At 49.6% G+C, this 13126-nt stretch overlaps 1 protein-coding gene across 1 annotated transcript in view; it reads left to right on the forward strand.

Moving 5' to 3' along the window:
- Positions 1–11967, forward strand: part of ANK1 (ankyrin 1) — a 115083-nt gene extending 103116 nt beyond the window's left edge. Inside the window, 5 exon segments of the mRNA XM_015408152.1 lie at positions 879–1101; positions 1429–1512; positions 3792–3857; positions 4218–4349; positions 11087–11967. Of these exon segments, the coding sequence (XP_015263638.1) occupies positions 879–1101; positions 1429–1512; positions 3792–3857; positions 4218–4316 (472 nt within the window). The 3' untranslated portion in view covers positions 4317–4349; positions 11087–11967.
- Positions 11968–13126: the final 1159 nt, after the last annotated feature.

The following is a 13126-nucleotide window of genomic DNA, read 5'->3' on the forward strand; positions in this document are numbered from 1 at the left end:
GAACTGAGGCTGCAGAAGGGCAGGGGGTCAGCAGGACAGGCCCCTCTGCCCCACCTAGGCAGTTTCTGTGCAAGGGAGTGTCAGTGTCGAACTGAGGCTGCAGAAGGGCAGGGGTACAGCAGGACAGGCCCCTCTGCCCCACCTAGGCAGTTTCTGCTTACGAGTAGCATGGCACTATCCTTGGCATCTGCATCTTGCTGAGTCCCTGTCTGGAGAGAAGGGGCAAGCCTGCCGTAGCCCCAGAGTCTTGTCCTGTGCAGCCTCTCTGCTCTCTATTTATATCCCGCCTGGCTAGCCTCTTCACTTGCTTCCTAATTGGGTAGCGCCTGGTTCTCCCCCTAGAGTCAGGCATGGAGGGACCAGAAATAGAGCTGCCTGGGATGCCAGAGGGTGGTGGGTGGCTGTGCTGGACTCAGGCAAACGAGCCTTCCGTTTGCCAGCTCAAGCAGGGCTGGGCAAGGCAAAGCTGCTTGTCACTCAGAACCATGAACTGTCAGGTGATCTAGCTGAGGTTGCAAGCCTTTGTAGGCCTTCCTCCGCCCCCCAAGAGTCACCGTCCGTTCTTTCAGGGGCACGAGGGGCCTTGCCAGGGTCGAAGCTGAACTCTCGGTGACTTTGACAAGGCCCTTCTGCTGTTCCCTCCTGACTGGAGCAGGGTAGGGGGCAGGGAGATTGGCTGAGCGCCTCCAAGCAGCTGGTCCCGGGCCCAGCTAAAATTACAGCAGCCAGTCTCATCCTCTCACAGTCCCCAGTCCCCAGTCAGGGAACTGTTCCTGTCACCAGCTCTGGGCAGTGCCCCACTGCTATGAGGGAAGGCAGGTTGTAGGCTGGGGTGGGATTGGGTGGGGACAGCCAGGACTGGCTCCTTAGCCCCCCAGGATCATGTGGGGCTTCCTGACCCAGCTGCTCATCAGCTTGGTCCTGCTGGGCTTCTTCTTGGTCAGCTGCCAGAACCTTCTGCACATCGCCCATGGCTCCGTCCGTTTCGTGCTGAAGCACATCCACCAAGAGTTGGACAAGGAGCTGGGCGAGAGCGAGGGCCTCAGCGACGATGAGGAGGCGGTCTCCACCCGAGTGGTGCGCCGGCGGGTCATCATTCAGGTACCCAGCAACTCCACAGGGCACAGCTGTCTGAATACCCTCCTAGGGTTGGCGGCAAGGGTATCCAGTGGATGCCCCTTCCTCCAGGAGGCCATGTGAAGCTTAGCTGGCCAGTGGGGGGGGGGCAGCTGTCAAGGCCCTGGTGGGGCAGGGAGAGCTGGCTTTGCCCAGAGAGCTCAGGATACCATGTGAGAGCAGGATATTGCAGAATTACGGGGTGGGGGGAATTGCAGTGCCTTGTGGCGGAGTTGTCAGCATTATGGGCTTCCTGACACTCAAAGTCTTTGGGCATGCCAGTCTTTGCTGACGGCCTTCTCGTTCCTTCAGGGCAATGAAGTCTTGGATATTCCAGGGGAACAAGTGACTGAGGAACAATTCACTGATGAACAAGGCAACATTGTCACAAAGAAGGTGAGTGCCTTGCAGGGGTGGTCTTTAAAGGCCTTTGACACTGTTGCTTAATAGCCTGGCACAGTTGGCCCTTTGCTTAGGTGAAAATGGCACTGAGTCACACGCAGATGTGGTCCTCTTTCCTCCAGAGTCTTTTTGTTTGCATGTATTTTCCCTTGTCTGTAAAATAATTAAGAGCCTGCTATTTCCCACATCTGCTTAAAAGTAGTGTGCCTGACTTTGTCCATATTATTTTCCTTGCAAGGTCAGATGTATAGTGACCAGTCCTTATGGTGAACTGGGGGTTTGAACCCAAATTTTCCCAGTGCACTGTATCCACTATACCATACTGAATGTCTCTTTTGTGGTGAGACATATCGCTGAGTGAACTTGTGTTGTTTTGACTTTTAATGTGTGTAGGGGGTGTGGATCTTGCTCTGCAAGACATTCCGTAGCTCACTACAGTTATCTGTCTGTCAGCCTATTACATTTTTACCTCACTGGTTGAGCTAGGAGAGAGTGCCTGGCCAAGGTTATTGTCAGGTTGGTAGCCATGTTGGTCTGAAGCAGCAGAACAAAATTTGAGTCCAGTGGCACCTCTAAGACCAACAAAATTTTATTCATAACCGAGATGGGATTTGAAGCAGGTCTCCCGTGTCCTATACAACATTCTAACCATTATACTAAATTGATTCTCTAGAATTATTCTCTGTCCAAGCCACTGTAGCTGTAGGCTCTATAGACAAATATTATGTAGACTTTTGGAGTGGAACAGATGGTTCCGCATTTTGTGGAGGAGAAACTTGGTGGTATTGGATAGCATTCAGTTGACCCCTGTGCTGTGATTCTGTAACCATCCACTACGGCAGCACACTGGTACCATTCAGCTAAATACTCTGTATATCCTAGGAAGGGGGACCTAAGCCTTGATAGCTGGAAGAAGTGTAGGATGGAGCACTGGGATGATTTGGGAGCCAGGCTAGTGCCAGTCATCCCAAACAGGCTTGTACCGAGCTTTTTTGGTGTTTGTGCCCCACTCTGGCCTGATGCAGATGGGGGCTGTCTTAATAGTTCTGGAGCCTTGGACAGTAATCCAGGTTGAAGTTCCAGGATCATTGCTACTCCCACTGGGGCCAAGCAAAGGGCAGTCTTCACCCAGTGTGAAGTGGGCAGGAGCCATCACTGTTGCTGGAAGCCAGCAGCCCAAGCCCCAGATGGGACAGGTGGAAATGACGGCGGGAGCCTGCTCTTCTTCTTTTCCCCACTCCTTGGGGGAGGGGGGAGGCCATGGGTGGTCACCTCCCCAAGCATGCTGCCCCTGTTGCTCATTTGCTAAGACCAGCCCTGGATTCTTCAATAGCGTTTCAGTAGCTCAGACCACACTGACGGTTCTAGCACTTTATAACAAAGGCCGCCACGTCTTACTCAATTTTAATAAGTGTATTTGGATATTTTATAGACTGTATTGTTTTAGACTTATACTGTATTAATTGTTATGTTGGTTTTAAACTATTGTAAGCCACCCTGAGCCGCCTTGGCGGGAGGGCGGGGTAAAAGTCTAATAAATAAATAAATAATATTCCACTCTGACTCTTAATGGTGCCCAGAATCAAATCCCGTATGCAGCTGTGAGGATCAGTGCCTGATCTGAATGGGCAGGGGGAGAGGAGGATTGCATGATGATGATGGTGCTGCAGAAAGTGCCACTCACAAGGAACTTACAGACAGAATTGCAGAGCTGATCTAAAACTGTGGCTAAGAGACTGAGCTGCAATCTAGAACGTCCCCATTTCAAATTTCAGCTCTAAAACTCACTAGTGGCTTTTAGGTAGCTGCTCCCTCTCTGCTTTAACCCCATCCCCACCCCTTTTGACATATGGTCATAAAAATACCGGTCTGCCTCAAAAGCCTGTTGTAAGACCCATAACATGCCATTTTATATTGGTTTTCTAATAATTTGTTTTCACCACTTTGGATTCATCATGAGATAAAGGAAGCATGCTAACAAATCAATAAAAATCAGTAAGAGTTTTGAACACACCAAAAGTGCTGTATTTATTATTGTTATTAAATGTTGATAGTGAACAGTGCAGGTAGCAAGGGTACAGTATGGGCAAGGATACAGACTAAGGCAAAGTCTTGGCAGAAAAGGGTTTTGAAGAAGAGGCTGGTGAGCCAACGCACATGGTGGTTTCAAGAAGGATGTCAGGGCTTAGGGCACAACAAGGAAGAATGGACCAACTCATTCAAAAGGCCAGGAGACGTGGGAGCTGCTTTTAATTTCTACCCATCCATTTCAGATTATCCGGAAGGTGGTACGGAGGCTGGACACCGACAGTATGGGAGACGGGCGGCAACACGAAGAGGTGATTATCCAGGGCTCCCAGCAGAAACTGGAAGCTGAGACTGATCGCTTCCTGAAATATGCCACTGGGGAGTGGGAGAGTGCAGGCAGCAAGGTATACGAGCCCTGTGGGCAGTGGTTCAGCCCTAGGGCTCCAGCTGCGTCCGCCCTGTCTTCCGTTTCCTGCTCCACCCCCATCTCCCTCCTGCCATGGCGCAGCTCCTTCTCCCCTTTCCCGACTTCAGACTTCTTACTACTGCACCGTCACTGGCCTTCTGACTTCCTTTTCCTTGTGTTTCTCTGTCTGTCCGTCCGTGTGCGCTCCCTGTGGGTTTGTCCGTGACCGTGTCCCACTTTGCTGTTCCTTGCTGCTGTTACCCAGGAGGAGGCTCAAGGGAGTGTCCCGAGATCGGAGCTGCTCGGGGGCAGGATGGGGGCTCACATAGTGAAACGAGCCAGCCTGAAAAGGGGGAAGCAGTGACACCCCTCCCCCCCTCGAGTGGCCTCTTTGGAGGTAAACACCCCTTTGTTCTTACTAGTGGCTGGGAAGGGAGGCGTGGGGGTAAGTGGTGCTAACACCTGTCAGTTTCCCTTCCTGGACGCAGCCTTGGACTGTAGTTTGTAGCCCCCTCCCAACCAGAAGACCTTCCCAGGCTTCTTGGTCCTGCCTACCTTGTGTTGGCCCTGGGACTGAAATGTTTGGAATGCCACTACAGATTCACCATGTAGTCAGTTAATTGGTTAGATAATTAAGAAGGTGCCTCCATTAATTGGACAGTGTATTTTAAAAACAAGGTTTTGGGAGGGAATTAGAAGTGGAAAGCACCATTTTTACAAGAGGCATTCTTCTCTTCCACCCACTCTTCCAAAATGATGCTTGCTGTAACACATGTGCATCATCTGAAACAACAAAAGTATACTTTTTCCCCTTTAGATCTATTATGTTAATTTGCATTCAGATTTATGCAGATGGCCTCAGTTAATTGACTGAAATCCACACAGCCTTAGCTGTAGGTGCCAGAAGGCTGGGAAAGGAGCATTCTGTACCCAATGAATCCCTATTATGTGTCAGTCTCTTGAGAGCTCCGGTTACAAGTCCCTAAGGACAGTGCCCTCCAAATGTTCAGTAGGTGACTTTTTATCTGCATTGACAGGAGATGTTCTTAACACTTACACCCCAAAAAGTTTATTTTTCACATGTGCAAGGATATTCCACCCCCTGTTTCTCTGCATGAATTACTGTTATGTCTGGATCTTCTGATTGTCATGCCCAGAGCAATGAGTCATGCAGAGATGCAATATCCAGCCTCAGTGGGGCACAGATAAAATGGGACTGATTGATCGATCTAGTCATGCAGCAATATTGAGGCAAGCCCAGAGCAGAAATTCTGTGGACAGTTTCCTCTGTTAGTCTTTGGGATGACAAGGGCTTTTGAATTATAATTTAATTCTTTTGGCAAATACCCTAGAGGGGAAAATGCAGAGGATTGGAGGCCCCTGCTCTGCGCTGTTTCCTGATCTTGCTTCTGCCGTGTGCACTACATATTGGACCAGATTACCTGGGGCAGGTTGCCATCTCTCCCTCTCCTGTCTTCAAGAGGGGGAGGCCTGGCCTGTTCAAGAATGGGGAAATTGAGGGGGGGGGAGTAAGATACATCTGCAAGGAGTTATGTCTAGAGTTGGAGGGAGGTGCTGTACACTAAAACCTATGAACCTAAGTATCATGCTGGATCAAACGAATGGTTCATTTAGTCTGACATGCAGTTTCCTTCAGGGCCCAGACCAACACCACATGGAGAAGCCCACTAGTAGGACAAAAAGGCAACATCCTTTTTTAGGCCAACGTGCACCTAAAAATGGGTATTACCAGCCTGTGGACATGGTGGTTCCATTTAACCTGCATGGCCGATAGACCTATCCTTCATAAATATGCTCCAGCCCCTCTTAGCCAGTAGACATCATTGTATCTTGTGGCAGAAAACCCCAGGGGTGGCTATGAACATGTGAAGCTGTCTTAACAGTATGTCATACCATTGGTCAGTTTATCCAAATATTTTCTACTCTGATTGGCCACAACTCTGCAGGACAAGAAAGATCTTTCCCATCTCCTCCTATCTGATGTCCTTTAACTGGAGACACCAGGTACTTGACACTGGGTTTTTGCACATGCAAAACAGGTGGATGTAGCACTGAACCATGACTTTCCCTCCCCTCTCAGACCTGGAGCAAGTGGTAGTACAGGAGCCAAGAGATCCCTGAGGGGAGAGGGGACAGTAATGTAAGGACAGGAGGCCTGTGAGTTTGTCTTTCCCCTCAGAGTCAAAAAACCTGCTTCCTGGAAAGGGCCTGCATTGAGGCATTGCTCAGAAGGAAGATCCTTTGCCGGTGGCTCCAGCCTGGGAGGCAGCTCTTGTGTTATGGGCTCTCAGACATACACAGAATCAGTTCTCACTTGTCAGTCACAGGGACAGTATGGCTTTGCAGAAGAAGAGCAGAGCGAGCAATCCTGTTGACTACAAAAGCTGCACCTGTGCTCCCCTGCTGATTGGATCTGAATGCCACAAAAGACTTTTCTTTCTCCAGGGCAATGTGTCGCAGGATGCTGGAATAGATGGGCCATTACTTTGGTATTCTGATGGGAGAAGCCGCTGCTTGGTATTCTGATGGGAGAAGCTGCTGCTGCTGCTAAATTTCTCCCTTCTGAATAGAATAATTGGAAGACCTGAACCGTTGGGTTGAAACCTGGCAATTCACAAAAGCTTCCTGTGCCCTTAAATTAATTGCCTTGGCAGGGTCTGAAGTCCAGTAACATGGCTTCTTTGGTTACTGCAACATTGTAAAAGAGATGCACCCTGTGTTGAGCTTCTGCCTGCTGTGCAGATGGGGAATGAAGAAGGGGGACTCAGCTCCTGAGCCTTCTGTGGCTGCACAGCGGGCTGGATCTCAGCAGAGCAATCCGTGCACGGCTTGCAGAGCTACAGTGGGAGAAGAAAAGCCAGGCCAGCTGTACTACTCCCTTCCTGCAGCTATTAAAGGGACAGACTTGCTTGCTCTGTTTGGGAGCTGGCAGTGGCTTCCCTCGGCTGCACTCGTTTGGTATTTGTGTGCGTGTGTGTCATTGTCAGTCTGTGCTGCTGTCTCAGTCTGCTTCTTTCTTCCCCACTGGAGCCCAAAGTCTGAATGCTTGAAACAGGGCTTCCTTTGGAAAGCCCCAAATATGCTGTTTCTTGCCTGTCTACTGCATCTTCATTGGGGAAGGGTGCATGGGGAGAAGTGCCTCCTCTTGTGTTGCAAGATCTTTCAATGCTATTGCCATCATTTATGGAGGAGGGGATCTGTCCCACATAGCTCTGGCATGATCTATGGTACTGCTGTTACCTGGACTTTCCATTGCCTCCTTTATCTCATCCTTCTTCACAAGAGATCAGAGATTATCTGGTAGTATCCTCAGTCTTGTGAGGTGGGATAGGCTGTGAGAACAGCAGTTGACCTGTTGAGTTCCATGGCTGAATAGGGATTTGACCCCAGTGTCTCCCTGGTTCAAATACAACACTGCCTGCCATGTACATGCTGGTATGGAGGAAGGAGAGCTTTATAAGAGGGTCTGAACATCCAGGATATGCAGTTAAGCTAGGCATATGCTTTGCCTGCTGTTCTGTAGCAGGGTTCTGATGTGCCAGTTGTAAGGGAGCTAGAAGTCTTTACCAGCTGAAACAAGTGAATCTCTCAAGAGGTAACATGATCCAGAGACCCCAGCTTTTATGCTCCTTGTTGGCCATACACAGAAGAATTTCAAAAAAGAGCAAACTTTTATGATTGGGCAAAGAGCAGTATGCCAAACCTTACCAGTAATCCTATTGGACAGTGCTCCTCCCCCCTCCTGTTCCTGGGAAAGCAAGCTAGTAGTTGGGCTTCAAGTTTGAACCCAGCAAGTTGAAGCCAGCAGCAACAACAGCCTTGCAAGCTGCAGTGCCATTTGCAAATGCATTGCAGTGATCGGCTGTATGTAAGGTCCCTCTTCCCCCCCCCCTTCTGGAAAGCAGAGCAAAGAGTGGGAAAGAGACAAAAACAGTGGGAAAGAGAAGGTAAATGCAGCCCTTTAAAGTTTAACCCCCCAGAGCCTGTATTCGGCAATGCCGAATAATGCTGGAAAAAAGCTGAATATTTTGGCTTTTATTCGGCATTCTATATTCGGCAGCTGAATCAGATCAGAGATTCTGATTTGGCTTTCTGAATACCCGATGCACACCCCTAGTGACTGCTGCAAGTTCACCCAGCTGATTCAGCTTGCTTTACTGAATGCACACCCCTAATGACTGACCCAAGGTCACCCAGCTGGTTTCATGTGGAGGAGTGCAGAATTGAACCTGGTTCCCCAGATTAGAGTCCATCGCTCTTAACCACTACACCACGCTGGCTCTCAATCTTGACCAGGTCTTGATCATCCAAACCCTACACTATCGTTAGAAATTCTTTCTGTTCAGAAAAAAAAAAACCATGCCATATCCTATAGGTAGCATTTTTAGTGGCTGTAAGTTTGGCACCATGGGCCAGCAAACTGTGTGCTGTTGGACACAATTTACCTCCTCTTCCATAGAGAAGAAATAATTCTCTGGCTGGATGCCTTCTTTCTCCCATCCAGAAGGACACGGGCCTATTCATCTGTCACAGAGGTATATGCAAAGGTCATTAAGTCTCTCTCTCTCTCTCTCTCTCTCTTTTTTTGGCCCCCCGAAGGGGAATTTTTAAATTTTTTTACATTTCCTACACACTACAATTATGGGATAGGGGAAAGGATACTAATACCCTAACACTATTACTATGGGTGATGGGTAAAGGAGATCTAATACATATATCTACTTGATAGGGGAAGGAATACTACCATTCTAATCTGTTTCATCTACTGGATTTGGGGGAAGGGAGAAGTCTAATACATGTCATGTTCTAAATAGTTGAAAAAATAATCCATTTTAACCTAATATTACATGTTATATCAAGATTTGGTTCAATTATGATAATACACATTTAATAGCTTAACACAATTTAGTGCTATTGTCTTAGTTCTAGAGTATTTTCTTCTTCCGTTCCTTCGTTTTGTCATTGAGTCTCTCTTGAGCTGGATGACAGCACTCAGTAATCAGTGTTGTAAACTGGCTCAGTAGCCACTTCCAGCAATAATTACAGCACACTCCACAAGTCAGTTGTTACTTCCACAACATACAGCAGAGATATACCCCCTTCTGGAGTTCTGCACAGCAGTTACCTGGTCACCATTCTCCACCTTTGTGGTACACTATGCCTGACTGAGAGAGCCAGCCCTGTTCTCCTGATTTCACTTGATCTTTGTCGTGGTCTCTGTGCAGTCCCACACATGAGTTGGGCGCCTGCGGTCGTGCGCAGGTGCCCAACCCATGTGTGGTACTGCACAGATGACCACTTGAAGATCATCAGTTACAGGTAAGCAACCTATCTTCGTCATGGTCTCTGTGCAGTCCCACACATGGGTTGGGTGCCTGCGCATGACCGCAGGCGCCCAACACATGTGTGGGACTGCACAGATGACCACTCAAAGATCATCAGTTACAGTCACAGTCACCCTTCCTTCCATGCAGCAGGTCCTTGTTAAACCTGCTGGGTTGTTTGGGAAGATGCTGCTCCACCCCCCACTAGACAAGCACCATTGCACACCAGGTCAGCATGTATCCTTCACAAGGTCCACAAACCCATGTTTTTCTCATAAGGTAAATGTACAGACTGGAGGGAGATCACCTGTAAAGGAGAAGTAGGAGATGGGAGAGGGTGCTAAGCTATTCCCTTATCCCTCATTTCCCTTCTACAAATGTATTCATGGCTGCTGTTCTTTGTTTCTTGAATGGGACGTAAATCCTGTTCAGGAGAGGGGAGGCATTTGGGGGGGGGGACTACTGACAGAGGCAGGGGGCATTAAGCCCCCCTCCACCTGCTGGTTCTCTCCTGCAAATTCCCACACTTGCAAAATCTCAGCAAACATGGGTTTGGGGGGGACATGCCTTTGCCAAGCTGACATGCAGTTGTGTCCTAAGTGCTGAAGGCCCAAGTCTGTAGCCTTTATGTAGTTGAAGGCTTTCACGGCCAGAGTTCATTAGCTGTTGTAGATTTTCCGGGTTGTGTGGCCATGATCTTGGCATTGAAGGACCTGACATTTCCCCATTTCTGTGACTGGCATCCTCAGAGGTATAACACAGAAAGTACTCCATCTTTCTGTGTTATATCTCTGAGGATGCCAGTCACAGCTACTGGTGAAACGTCAGGTCCTACAATGCCAAGACCACGGCCATACAACCCGGAAAATCTACAACAGTTAATCTGTAGCCTTTGTTGATGCCATTTTAAAAGTAAAATACCAAAACGTCTATTAGCCCACAAGTCAGTCACTTAATAAGTAATTTGAATAGAACACTTCGTTGTTCAAAGCCTTCAGTCGTCCTACACTCTTGGTTTCAGCACAAAGCTGGATGTATGGGAAGCATCTCTATAAAGTGTGGTAATTCCAAAGGGCTAGAAACCTGGCTTTAAAAACAACAACAATGGAAGCTGGGATTCTCAGAATGCTTGAATGTCTCTTTTATGTTGTTCTATGGTGTAGTGGCTGTGGTGCAGAGTGTACCCAGTCCCAGCTGAAGTGGCAGATGTGTGGAAAAAATAGCACTACCCCTCAAAGTTATCTCATGTTTATCAAAACTTCTTTGGCGTCCCTAGAAATCTCCCAGTTGTGTTTCCCAAAGTTGGACTTTCCAATTGTGTACGTAGCTAAATTTGGTGACAACCTAAGAATGTGCAAAATATATGTATAAGAAATATGGTTGGTCTTGGTGAAATTTTTTCATGTTCTCGAGATTCCTCCAGAATTTTGCCTAAACCTTCCAGTTTGCCCCAAGTTTCACTTTTGGTGAAACTGGGCAACAGATCTAGCTGAATCCGTTGACATACATGTACTTTAGAAATGGTTCCTGCTGCATGGCATTTCTCCACCAAAGACTTTATACTAGTTTAGCTACCATGGCTTCCCTTCAGTTTGATGAGAGTGCTGGAATCGCCATCCCCTCCTTTCAGAACTACGGCTCCCGGAGCTCCCTGGGGAGAAGAAAATATTATTAAATTAGCTTAGGTCTGTGGCATAGATTTGTCCCCAGCCCACGACGCAAGCACAGTGCTGCAGTGCAGATCTTTCTGTAGCCCTAACCCAGTCTTCTCTCTCTCTCTTTCCACCAGGGCCTCACCTCCACACCAACCCACTGACTTCCACCCCCTTTGTGCCCTCCACATGGCCAGGCGAGAGTGGAGCTGCGAGCTCACCAGTGCAGAGCTGGCTGTCCATGATGCTTTAGGTTAATGGCATGATTTCCGTATGAGACATAACTTTACTGCCCTATTCGCATGACCGACTGACTGCAGACGCATGAGCTACAGTTCTTCCTCCTGACTCAAAGCCTGGACCAGGAAACCCAGGAGGGGGGGGCGGGAATGCAATTGTATGCGAAGGGTCCTTTCCAGAGCCCCTTCTTGACGTGATGCCTCGGCCTCCTGGGAAAGGAGTAAGCTGGACGGAGCTCATCGGCCATCCCACCCACCCCTGCTCAGCTCTCCCGTCGGCTCTGTGCTCGGTTACGCTGCGTCCATCTGCGGTGCCCGAGTGTTTCCAGTGAAGGGCATCCAGTGAAGGTCTTCAGGCCCAGGAGGCAGGAAGCCACCAAGGGCCACCCAGGACCACCTCCTCCCTGTTCTCACCTGGTTTGGATGGAAAGCGTAACCTGGACAGTTGCTCAACCTTGTGTATATGATATGAACAGATACCTACTATGCAAACACAATTAGGGACATTCGGCAGGATTGCATTGGCTCAGCTCCCCAGTAACCTCCGCAAGCCACCAGCAGCTTGTGAACCAGAGGTGGGAGGAGCTAGGAGTTATTGGAAGCAGTCTCCCAGGCTCACCTCTCACTCTTACACACACAGACACACACAGGGTGGTGGTTGGGGGTGGTGGAAAATGAGATGGGGAGAAGGGCTCTGCCAACCCCTACACATGTGCCAGGCACACATGCATTCGATCCCTCGGGATGCCTCTTGCAATTTGGCCCAGGGCTGGAAGATCGCTGCTCGCGCCAACACCCGGCTCCACCCAGCACAATCTGTCGCTCAGGAGAGGTGCAGAGTTCCGTTGCTACCTTACCTGCGCTTCTGCACCAGGGAGAACCCTGAAAGGGTCCCCCACACTCAGCACAGACATGGCGTCCGCCAGTTTTTCTTGGACCACTCCTAGCTGGGGAATAACTGAATCCCCAACCCACCCCAACTCTCATGATAAGTAGTGGCCAATGGGGTATGTGTGGTGCTGCTCTCTGTTTGTCCGCCCCCCCCCCCACCAGAGGATATGCCACCGCAGCTGGGACCCACTGCCCCATTCCCATCTCTCAGTGCTTGGGGAATCCTGCCTTCCCCCCTCCCCAGTTTCTTTTTCAGCCTGGAACAGCTGCCTTGAGCAATATTTGGGTCCTTTCTGGTGGCGGCTGTTCCAGGCATGTTCAAGCGATGGCATTTGCTCCAGGGAAGCTGTGGCAGGGGAGGGATATTGACTGGTTGCCACATGCCAACCTTCTGCAGCCCTCCTTGGACCTAGAAGAGATGTGAAGTGACCCCTATTTTACTGAGAGATGCACAACTTCTTCGACTCCTGTCTCTGGGAACTTGCCAAGGTGTCACCATCTAGAAGGGAAGGGCCTGTTCCTGTTAATATTCCACATAGCGATGCTGCCGGCAGCCCCAGTGGGTGGGGTAGCGGTGGCATCCCCAAGGTCTTTGGGGCTCAACAAGCTTGTATGCCCCCTACGTAGAGGAGAAAAGCGAGGGGGGATGCCAGCAAGAGCTGGAGGAAGAGCCGCTCAAATGGTGCCAGGCATCTCCCCAGAGAGAAGAGTTGCCCCAACAGGACACGCGGGGTACAGAGCAACCAACCCCTTGTCCCCCCACCCCCATGACACATGCCCTGTGAAACCTCCCCCACCACCCCCCTCCCCTCCAAATTGCTGACACAGCATTGCCATAGAATCCTAGCGTGGGCTCCCCCCCCCCATGCTTTGGCCTCCTGTAGCGCGTAGGAAACTGAGCTGTGAACTGCGCCCACTCGCCTGCCTGCCGGGCGCCGCTTTGCCCGCTGATCGCTAGTAGGGGCTGTAGGGGAGGGTGATGCCTAGAGAATGCTGCCGTCTGCACTCTAGATGCTTTTTAGAAGTTTTGAAATTACTTTTAGTTCC

The sequence above is a fragment of the Gekko japonicus genome, unplaced genomic scaffold (assembly GCF_001447785.1).
Source record: "Gekko japonicus isolate JY-2015 unplaced genomic scaffold, Gekko_japonicus_V1.1 scaffold139, whole genome shotgun sequence".
Classification (NCBI taxonomy): Eukaryota; Metazoa; Chordata; class Lepidosauria; order Squamata; family Gekkonidae; genus Gekko; species Gekko japonicus.